The sequence below is a fragment of the Vitis riparia genome, chromosome 1, assembly GCF_004353265.1.
Source record: "Vitis riparia cultivar Riparia Gloire de Montpellier isolate 1030 chromosome 1, EGFV_Vit.rip_1.0, whole genome shotgun sequence".
NCBI classification, from domain to species: Eukaryota; Viridiplantae; Streptophyta; class Magnoliopsida; order Vitales; family Vitaceae; genus Vitis; species Vitis riparia.
The window spans coordinates 21,478,284-21,489,467 of record NC_048431.1 but is presented as its reverse complement, the minus strand read 5'-3'; the positions used below and the strand labels follow the sequence as shown (position 1 = coordinate 21,489,467).

Below are 11,184 nucleotides of genomic sequence, written 5' to 3'. Positions count from 1 at the left end.
CATTGTTTATACATATATTAAAATATCATAATCAATTACCATAATAAACATTTAATAATAATTCTTTATTGTTAAAAATAATATTTGATTAAAAGGGATGAAATGACATCTATATTTTAAAAAAAATATATATTTTTGCATTAAAAATTGCACATAATCTCATTTTCATATTTTATTTATGAATTTTTTGTTCAAAAAATGTTTGATGTGGGATAGAGATTAAAAAATTAATAAAAAATAATTTTGTCCAAAAATGATCATATTTCATATTTAAAAGTTAAGAGGTGGTTATTTTGAATTTCCATTTTCAATGCCTTTTTAATCAAATAATTATAATAATTTTTTCTTACCCTTTATTTTATATAGTTAAGATAAAATATTTTTAAAATAATAATTTGGTAAAACCTAATTAATAAAAATTAAAAAAAATAATAATCTATTTTTCCAAATGTTTAAAAACATCTTGAATGTAACAAAACTAATTAAATCTATGAAATAGAAAATTTTCTTTATTTTTTTACTTTAAAATTAACCCATAAATATATTATTACTTTTACTTTTGAAAAACATATATATATATATAATAAAAAGAAAAGTATATTATTATAATGGGCATAGTCAACGGTTTCAACGGCCTGCCATACCAAACACATTGTTCTATGTTTAAAAATCTACTTCCGATTAAGCCCTTCTCTATTTTCAGATTTTCCCCGTGCTTTTTACTTAAGAAAAGGTAGAATAGGGGTGGCATTAGAAGTACGAGTAAGGATAAAACGGTCAAACAAAAAATCCAAACGACTTGAAAGTTCAAAAGAGGTGAGTTAAAAGCTTTGAAAACACCGCCTCTTCTCACACCTACGTCACCAGACAGAGAGGGAGAGATTCGGGGAAGGGAATGGGTTCCTCGTCTGGAGTAGTATTGGAGGAAATACCTTCCGTCGATTTGATGACGGAGCTTCTCCGCCGCATGAAGTGCTCCTCCAAGCCTGACAAGCGTCTCATTCTCGTCGGTATACACTCGTATCATAGCTTTTTTTTTTTTTTTTTTGAAATTTTAATATCTGTTCTTTTTGTTCCGAGGAAATGATTTTTTTTTTTCTCGTATCTGAGATTTAGGAAAATTTTGTGTTGAGATAAATGAAGGTATCGGTTGCATTCTTATTCTTTGGAATCTGTTTTGGACGGGATTTATTTGGCGGTTTACTTGAGAAAGACCTCTGTGTTTTTTTGTGTATAACGTCCATGGTTTGGCTTTGATGATTTGTAAGGGTTTCGTTTCTTTGGGCTGTGTCTTAGGTTCTTGACCTCTGTTTTGGTTGATTTTGATGTTTAAAGCATGCAGCACTCAAATTTTGAGGTGGTTTCTTTCTTTCTGGGTTTCTTTATTTTAATTAATTAATTAATTTATTTATTTTTAATTAAAAAAAAAAGTGGAGAAAAAGGGCTTAGCGAAAGCAAGTAGCTGCATTGGGGTTAGTTGAGTGAAGGGTTTTGTGTCATTGCTTTCTAAATGATGAGAACTTTTAGATTCAGATAATTTTAATTTCTGTCTCTTTTCCCACGAGTGGAGCCTTAAATTCTGCTTACGGACACTGGGTTTAAAATTTTTGGGATCTGATTTTTGTAGCTGGATGTAATAAATTTCTGGTTCTAAAGTATTGAAGTGCCCAAGTTGTGGGCTTTCTCTCTATCCATGCAGTGATGGGCCTGATGACTGAACTGCGTGTTCAGTTTACTTGTTGGCTTTGATACAGGGTTCAAAATTTGGCCCGAGTTGGATATTTTGTTGACTCATGAACAAACTTGGTTGAATTGAAGATAAATGAGTAGCCTAGGAGTGAATCCCATGGAAACTTTGAGACAACTCCAAGATCATGTTGAGACTAAGCTATTTGGGTAATTGGTAATGGAAAAAAAGTAATATTGGAGTAGAAATGGTGGAGAAGTCAAAACCCACGAAAACGAAAAATATAGAGAGTTTAGACCCTTGCATCTTCATCCCTATTTGCATTTTCATCCTTATGTATCTTCATAAAGATATTTTGTCTTTGGTCTAAACACTCTTCAAAAATGGATATTGTGTAGAGAAATAGGGAGTTGTGGGCTTAGAGGAGAAATGGGTATCTTGGAGAGATAGGTGTTTGACCGATGGATGGGGGTTATGGGTATCTAACAGAATTGGGGATTTGGGTTTTAAATAATGGGTATTGGTTTTTAAGTAGATAATAAATATTTGGTGGATATTTGTTTTTTAAAAAGTTTGATGAAAATTAGAATGATAAAAAATGAATAATGAATATTGGGTTTATATCAAATAAATAAGAAGTGAATATTTATATAAAAATTAAAATTAATGAATATATTTGATAAGAAAAGTGATATTTATTTTTTTAAAAGATGAATCATGGTTTTATTTTTTTAATAATTGAAAATATTTTTTAAAAAATCAATATATTTAATTTAAACATTTTTTTATAAAAAATAAATTTACCTTTTATTATTTTCATCTTCAATAAGAAACATTTACTATCAAGTTATTAAATTAAAATATTTTTATGGATTTTTAATATTATTATAAATCATCCCGAAATATGTTTTTATTACAATTTGAATAATTTTAATATAATGGAAGTTTATTTTATTAATTTTTTTACTATACTTATTTGTATTTATTTTTATAATAATTTTCATAATTTTTTTAAATTGTTTGGAGTTCTCAAATTAGAATTTTTTTCGTATCACCTGATACCGATCGAGATACCGAGAGTGATGTGCCTTGGGACCTCTCGAGTCAGTGACCAATACTGCGACTTTGAACCATGCTTTGATATGAAATGTTGTTAATGTATTTAATCAATGAAATTCCTAAGATAAGTGGAGTACGGCAAGTTATTGCTATGTTAGCCAGTTGTGATTGTACCGAAGGTGGGCTGTTGAGTGTTTCTGCCACTTTGAGTCATTTGCATTAAGAGAGGAACTGCCATTCAGAAACAACAGTGTTACATTTTTATTGTTGATGCAGTTACTTCCTAGAGCCTTCTATGATACTGTTATAAACCATGTGCTGGGCATAATTTGTGGTGTTGTGCACACATTATGATGGTCATATCACATATGGCTACATCTATATGCTGCCAGATGAGCGGCTCCATGTCAGCCATGAACATGTTACACTTATTGACCAGCAGCTCTTTTTCCCAACCCAATTCAGGAGACAATGCAATTTTCTATTCATTGGCATCTTTTTGTCATGCCTGGGCTCATTTAATCTGCTATAAATTGCAAGAAGTGCTACACTTGTTAATGAATCATTTTATTTAAAGTGTACAGCCACAAGGCATGACTTTTTCATGTTGGACCTACATATATTTGTAGGTAATTCCATGTTGCACTAAGCTCATTGTTCTAAAATTCTGCTAAAAATCCAAACATATTGTTGTATATTCAAATTGGTTTGTGAACTGTCTATTTCATACTTTTGGGCTGTTTAGCACTAAGACATTCCCATTGGACCACCTTGTAGTCTAGTTCAATGTAGATGAATTGAAATGCACAAGAAAAATGGGGTGTTGACCATTATTATGCTTAGGTTTCTGTTCAAAGTATTATCATAAAAAAATCTAGCCCTAGATGTGAAATGCGGTCACTGAAATCTCATTTTGGGGTAGGGTACTAAATTCTTGGGGTTTTCATGGAAAAAGTCTTAGGCCTTGTCTGGTGTGCTGTTTGGAAGGTTTAAAAGAAGTTTTCCCATAATAAAAGCTCTTTCACAAGATTTTTGGTTATGTCCTTAAGAAGTCCTTTTAGTTTAAGACATTAGGACTTAAAAAATCTTTCAGTGGAAGTTACAATAAAGTAGCTTTTGGAACAAGGGTTTAATTAAAAAAAAAATTACATATTTATCTATGAACTTATAAATTTATAAAATGACACCCAACATCCACAAATATTTTTCTAGGAAACTCTTCTCTGTACAGGTACTTTCAAAAAGGGGTTTATTAGAATTTACAGCTATGCCTCCCTTGTCAGAAATGGTTACAGCTACTCCAAATGAGGCCAGTGTTGAGAATGCACCTAGGAAACATTTTGGAAATTTTTTTGCAGCTGTAGGTTTTAATTTCAAACATGGAAGCTCATGCCCTACAACTTCTAATTCTTCCATTGTATTTCCTATTGGTTTCCTATGTCTTCTTCTAGTCTTTCTTTTTTTTTTTTTGCCAAAGTTTTTCATTAAGCTTCTTTGTAGGTTTCCTATAATATTTTCAATTTTGTCATCTCTAGGCAGTTGTGGTCTAAGGCACAAGGTTAAGCACCAATAAACTATATAATTTCTCAAATTGACATTTGTTACCTTATGTGCAATTTGAGATTTCTTCCAGCTTGGCTGTAATCTTGTGTCATGGAAGCCCTGGAACCTGCGAAATGGGAGAGAGTCTCTATGCCCTTGCTCCAATAAATGGAATGTACAAAATATTGAATCTTGCAATGGCCTTCAAGTGGGTCTAAATATGCATGAAATATGCACTCTAATAAATTCAAGGCATCAAAATATGCCCAATGGATTTTGGTCATAGGAAGCCTCTCTTTCTTTCTCTCTCTCTGAAAGGATTTTTTCTTCTTTTTTTTTTTTCCCTTCTTTTTTTGGTTACTTCTGCAATTTTAGTTAACTGAACTTCCTATAAGTTTGAGGAGGTGGCTGATTTAAAATTTTCTTAATTATGAGGTATTTGATGAATGGCAGGTCCACCTGGATCTGGGAAGGGCACACAGTCACCCATTATTAAGGATGAGTACTGCTTGTGCCACTTGGCCACTGGTGATATGCTGAGAGCAGCTGTTGCTGCTAAAACTCCTCTAGGAATTAAAGCTAAAGAAGCTATGGATAAGGTAATATATATTAACTTCTTATTGCCCAACTAATTATTGTTGTGTGCTTTGTTCTTCTCTGGGCACATTTTTGCCATGACTTCTTCATCAGTTGTTCTCATTGAATCTGTTTTGCTATCACAGGGAGAACTTGTAACTGATGACTTGGTTGTTGGAATAATTGATGAAGCAATGAAGAAGCCCTCATGTCAGAAAGGTTTCATTCTTGATGGGTTTCCAAGGACTGTTGTCCAAGCAGAAAAGGTTTCTTTCACCTACTATATCACTTTGATGCTATCTGTTCTCTTTCTCTTTTTGGTTTCAATCCTCTTTTGTTGACTTTCTAATCATGTCACTTTTTACTTGCTACAGCTAGATGAAATGCTTGCAAAGCAGGGAAATAAAATTGATAAGGTGCTTAACTTTGCAATTGACGATGCCATATTGGAGGAGAGGATCACTGGACGTTGGATCCACCCCTCAAGTGGTCGGACATACCACACAAAGTTTGCACCTCCCAAAGTTTCAGGTGTTGATGATGTAAGTACATGCGAGTTAAAATTTTTATGAGGTTTTTTGCTGCTGATAGATGTTAAAATTTAAGTTAGGTTAGTGAAATAGCTAATTTTGTAGTTGACATGCCTTGCCTGCTAAGTTAATTGGTGTAATTATTAACACATGATATGCTGTCTCCTCTTTGTGCATATTTCTATGTCATTAAAATAACAATCACATTTTCATAATTTGAGGATGATCGTGTATAAGTTTCAGAAAGTAATATGAAGCTATCATGCCTGTTCCTTCATCAAGGTTTCTTTCCCTTTTTTCCAGAGTCTGTTTAAATTTATAAATAGTAGAAAATGATAGAAAGGACCTGAGCAAGTTTGTCCAGTACGCACACACGAAAAATAAACAAATCTAATTCACTTACCCAGTCAAATACCGACTCTCATATCACAGATTAATGATATCCAAATCTATACAGTTGTTTCTTTTCCTTTCCCTTGTAATAAAGTAAGATTTTCCTGTGTAGAGAATAAGGAGTAGCTCCTCAAGTAAGGGAATCTAGTATATTCTAAGAAAGGTATTTGTTTTTTAATGCAAATCTTTCTAGCTAGTTAAAGAAAGCCTATGATATTTGTTTTTTAATTCATTAAGAATGTATTACCAATCAAATCAGAATTACCAAAACAACATTCTTTGAGCTATGATTTCCAAATATATGTTTCTTTTTCTTCTTGATGTGGTGCAATATAATAAAATGAAGAAGTTGTTAAGACGATTTTTTTTTTTTTTTAATAAGTAAAGAAGTTGTTAAGACAATTGTATCCCATAATTAAAATTATTGGTTCTCAGTTCCCTCAACAAAGGCCAAATGCTTGTGATGCCAAAATGCAATAAGGATGGTGACCCAATGTGACAATGAAGATCTATTTGTCAGTGCATGCTGTTTGACCTACTATACACAAGAAGGAAAAACAAATAAAGCCACACAAATTCCCACTTCCTCCTTTCCTTTCTATTGCCAAAACTGAGGCTCTCAGGGTGGCTGTTCTTGAGCTTGAGGTTTTTTAAAATGTGAATAGCCTTATCCAGAAGCCTGATCTAATATATTTGGTAGTTGGGGTCAACTAACGCTGGATTTATAGGATTAACATCTTAAAATCTTAATATGCTTCTGAACATAAGATGTCATATTATAAATGTGATAATGAATTTGCAGAGTTCATATATGGAAGATTGATTCTTTTTATATATGATTACCTTATTGTTTTTGAGTTTGGGAGGGAGAGGATCTATGCTTACAAATTTATGTACCTTCTCTTCTTGCAACAAAGGTTACTGGAGAGCCACTGATTCAACGAAAAGATGATACTCCTGAAGTTCTGAAGTCAAGGCTGGAGGCTTTTCACAGGCAAACTGAACCAGTAAGCTTTTCTTATAATTTGGTCAGGTTGACATTTTTATTTTCCTTTTATTGGGGGTTGAGGGGGGTCTGAGGAAGAAATTGAAGGTCGTCATGCTGTTCTAGATTTTGTTCTAGGTGATGGTGTATATAGTTCTTGAGAGGGTTGGAATGCAGGTGTTCCTGATCCTAGCTGGTTTTATTTATCTTTTAGCTTTTGGATTCTTTTCTTTTTCATCTTTTTTTTTTTCCTTCTAGGATTAAGAATAATTTCTATTTATGCATTAATCATCCATTGAACTGCTACATCATGTGGTTGTTTTTATCAGGAGTCTGCTAAAGGTCCATCATGCTGTTCTAGATCTTGCTCTAGGTGCTAGTGTATATAGTTCTTGAGAGAATTGAAGTGCAGAGTTAAGTTGCGTGAAAATGGTGTTCCTAGTCCGAGCTGGCTATCATTTTTAACTTCTGAACTCCTCGTTTGTTTTGTTTGTTTGTTTGTCCTTTTTTGGAGTTTGTAAGTTTCTTCTAGGGTAAGAAAAATATTCTATGTATGCATTTTGTCATTCATGAACTGCTACTTAATGCAGTTGCTTTTATTAGTAGTCTGCTACAAGTAACAAAATAGAGCATGGGATTTTGGGGTAATCTGGGTTTAGGTTTTCTTTGATCAATAACTTGGGGATTAGAACATATATTCTGTTTGGTCATTCTCATCATGAACCTTTAGCTGCCATATCCTTGATGATCTCAATAGTGTCATGCTTCATGTCAATCAACATTGGTCTCTTTTTTAGGTGATCACCATGGCATAATCATGGCTTTGGAAATTGGAATTTGGTCAAATTTACATTTAATAATTGAAGCATGTCTAGACATCCTAATATTCAAGGTCCATACATTTCTTCTTCTTATGCTTCGTCAGGTAGGACTCTAGAAAAAGCTTGAAAGTTTTCAGAATAGTTCCCAAAAGCCGTAACTAAAGTACAGCTTGGCTCTGAGCACTCCCATGAAATTAGAATTCTTAGTTTAAGTTGGTTCTCATCATCTAGTTCTAGGTCACCATTGTAAACAGTCATTGCAGCACTACTCATTCTTAGTTCTTGTGGTCTGGAAAGCATTGTGCCTTCTTGCTTTTGGTTGTCAAATATTCTAAGTTGGCTTATGTTTGACCTGCAGGTTATTGATTATTATGCCAAAAAGAATGTCCTTGCCCAGCTTCATGCCGAGAAACCCCCAAAAGAGGTCTCTGCTGAGGTTCAGAAAGCTCTCTCTTAGTAAGAATGGATCAATACATTGTGTGTCGTGCTAGTTTTTCATATGTGATCCGATGCATTGTCGGCTGATCCTTTGGTTTTCTCTTACATTTCATCCTTAGACTTTGAGCTGCAACTTGTCCAGCCATCCCAATCGTGTGGCTTTGTTGCAAAAATAAAGGTTCACAGAATATGAGAATTTTTGTCTTATATTTTGTCACAGAATATGAGTTTCTGACTTTATTACAATATCGAAATTATAATAAAGTTGATATTTATCTCAAGAATTGGCAATTTTCTTTTGTTATTGTTGTTATTTTGAGATGTGCAGCTTCTCATGACATGATAAGCTTAGTAAATGCAGTGTGCTCTTTGATCATGGAAATGGCCCAAACCCATCGCCCCTTGTTTTTTTTTATCCCAAAATTTTGCGTTGAAAGTTGCTAGTGAAAATTCTAACGAGCCCAAAACAACAATCCAAAATTGATGGGTTTGGTTGAAATTAATTGTTTCTATATTAGGACTTAATTCCTATATAATTGTAGATGCGTACGCTTTAAGAATAATTATGTTGGATATCAGAGAGATTAATTTTTGTGTTTGAATTGGTAGGGGAGCTCTCTGAAGAGAGGACCCTCCAAAAATTAGCGTATGCTGCTTTCAGCGGCGGGCACACGGTATTCTTTAGTAAAAGGCGAAAGAATAGTTCGCTATGTGCTCACCGCGCAGCTGCGTGAGGAGGGATAAGATGCCAGCTGCTTACTTATGGGAATCCTAAACAGACCTCTTTTCTATATTCATCCGATGTGGGACTAGAGTAAAATGAAACTGCTAGCCCTCTGAAATTTCTCCTCCAATTTCATCCTTCACTTCGAGCTACAACTTTTCCTGCCATCCCAATCTTATGCTTTGTTACGAAATAAACGTCCACATGATATGAGAATTTTGGTCATAAAATTTGGGAATTGCTTTCCCTTAGAGCTGCAACTTGTTCAACGAATTCCCAACTTTCTGACATTATTACAAGATCAAAATTATAATATCTTTGATATTTTTCTCAAGAATTGGCAATTTTCTATTATTGTTGTTTTGAGATGTGCAGCTTCTAAAGACATGATAAGCCATACTGAATGCGGTGTGCTCTTTGATCATGGGAATGGCCCAAAACCATCGCCCCTTGTTTCTTTTATCCCAAAAATTTGCATGGGAAGTTGTGGGTGAAAATTCTAACACCGAGCCCAGAACAAAACAATCCAAAATTGGTGGGGGTTTGGTTGAAACTAATATTTTCTGTATTAGGACTTGATTCCTGTAGATGTGTATATTTTAAGATTTTTTTCATTTTACGTTTTATAAGGCTCTAAGGCTCTTATTAATGAGTTATTTATTTTTATCATATTTTTAATAAATTATTTTAAATCTTCTTTTAAGTAATGTAACTAACTTATTCCTTAGTTGTGTTAATATCATCTTAATTTGTTCGAGAAAACATGTAGGTTATGTTTGGTTCTTGAAGAGTAATATGGGCAAAAATTATTAAAAAAATTTATTTTCTTGTGTAAGGTTGTATTATGAAAAATAAAATCAAATAAATCAAATATGGTTAAAATTAATTCAAATTTTATGTATTTTCAATTCATTTAATATTATAATAAAAATCAAATATGATTTAAAATTTATAAATTTATAAATTATTATTGAAGGATTAAAATAAGTAAAATAAATTTGAAATAATAAATAAAAGTAATTTATTAATTCCTTTTTATGCTTTTTTTCCTTAATTTTTTTCTTTCAAAACCTAACATAGCAAAAATATATTAAACAATTATATATATAATAGCAGAACAATTTATTTTACTATTTGTCATATTGTATGTTGATTTGTAATTTTTGTCATATCATGTTAAGTTCTAATTTTCTACTCTTGGAAAACGAAGGCTTAAAGAACTTAAAATTCTGGTGTAGGAATTGATTGGAGAGCTCTTCGAAGAGAAGACCCTCCCCCTCCAAAATTTGGTGTATGCTGCTTTCTGCATCGAGCACAAGATATTTTATAGTAGAAGGCTATCAATAGCTTACAACGTGCTCACCTGCTTATTTATCGGAATCCTAAGAGGCCTCTCTCCTATACTCATCCGATGTGGGACTAGAGTCTCCTTATCCTAAATCCAATTCCTGCTAAGTTTATCGTTATACAATAGGTTTTAGAGGTTTTTGTGCTACTATGTTTAAATAAATTTAAGGGAGCGTTTGGCATTGCTTCTCTTCAAAGCATTTTTATTGAAAGTTTTGTTTTTAGAAATGTTTTGGGAAAGTCACCCTATCACAAGTTTTTTTTCATGGAGCATAATTTTTAATTATTTAAATATTTTTAAAATTTTAACATACAGATTTTATTTTATTTTAAAAAAAACACTTTTTAAATTGGAACTAAAAAATTGAATTTAAAGACATATTTGATAACTCCTTTTGAAAACATTTTATGATGAACAAGTTTTGAAAATTTTTCTATAGTATAAAAGTCTGTTTGAAGTTGTAATATTTTTAATTTGTTTCTATATTTTTAAATATATTTCAAAAATAATTTTGATATCTAATTTTTATATTTATATAATTATTTTTTAAAACAATTAAGAAACAAGTGAAAATAACTTTAAAATAGTTGCTAAAAACATCCCATTTCCTATTTTTAAAAATAAAAAATAAAAAATAGTTTTTTTGATTGTCAGTATACCCATTTTCTTTTTTTCTTTGTTATAGTGAGAATTTTTTGTTTTGGATAATAGAAAAATGTTTTCGATAGCATTCATGCTAGCAAAGTTTATTATTGTTTAAAGGAAATGTTAGGTCTTGCGTTGGTTTTTTTATTCAAGCATTAGGCCTGTGGAGTTAAAATAGTAATAATACCACTCTTGTTTGTGGCTTTAGATTTGGAGGTATGCATGTGGCAGTGGAGAAAATGTCAGTAAGGGATTGGTGGAGGTGGAGAAGATGACACACCCTGCATTACCAAGAAACATTTTCTTTTATGATAATCAAAGAAAAATAAAATACTAATAAAGAATTTTTTATTATTGATCTTAATTTTAAAAATTAAATAAAATTCAAATTAATTAGAAATTTATATATATTTAGATTATTTCATCTCTTATAAAA

The 11,184-nt window shown here is 32.0% G+C and overlaps 1 protein-coding gene and 1 non-coding gene across 2 annotated transcripts; one reads left to right on the top strand and one right to left on the bottom strand.

The window, feature by feature from the left end:
- The first annotated feature begins 848 nt into the window (after positions 1-848).
- On the top strand, positions 849-8,306 carry LOC117925402 (adenylate kinase 4-like). The gene is made up of 6 exons (XM_034844436.1): positions 849-1,010; positions 4,742-4,887; positions 5,011-5,130; positions 5,239-5,406; positions 6,705-6,794; positions 7,952-8,306. The coding sequence occupies exons 1-6, from the start codon at positions 896-898 to the stop codon at positions 8,048-8,050; spliced, it is 738 nt and encodes a 245-aa protein (XP_034700327.1). The 5' UTR covers positions 849-895; the 3' UTR covers positions 8,051-8,306.
- Positions 8,307-8,643: 337 nt separating this feature from the next.
- On the bottom strand, positions 8,644-8,759 carry LOC117926188. Its single transcript, XR_004653075.1, has one exon. It is a non-coding gene; the product is annotated as a U5 spliceosomal RNA (small nuclear RNA).
- Between the last annotated feature and the right edge of the window lie 2,425 nt (positions 8,760-11,184).

Coding starts and splice junctions, on each gene's coding strand:
- LOC117925402 (XM_034844436.1), top strand. CDS start 896: ATGGGTTCCTCGTCTGGAGTAGTATTGGAGGAAATACCTTCCGTCGAT. Junction 5,407..6,704: donor AAGTTTCAGGTGTTGATGAT/GTAAGTACATGC, acceptor CTTGCAACAAAG/GTTACTGGAGAGCCACTGAT. Junction 6,795..7,951: donor TTCACAGGCAAACTGAACCA/GTAAGCTTTTCT, acceptor TTTGACCTGCAG/GTTATTGATTATTATGCCAA.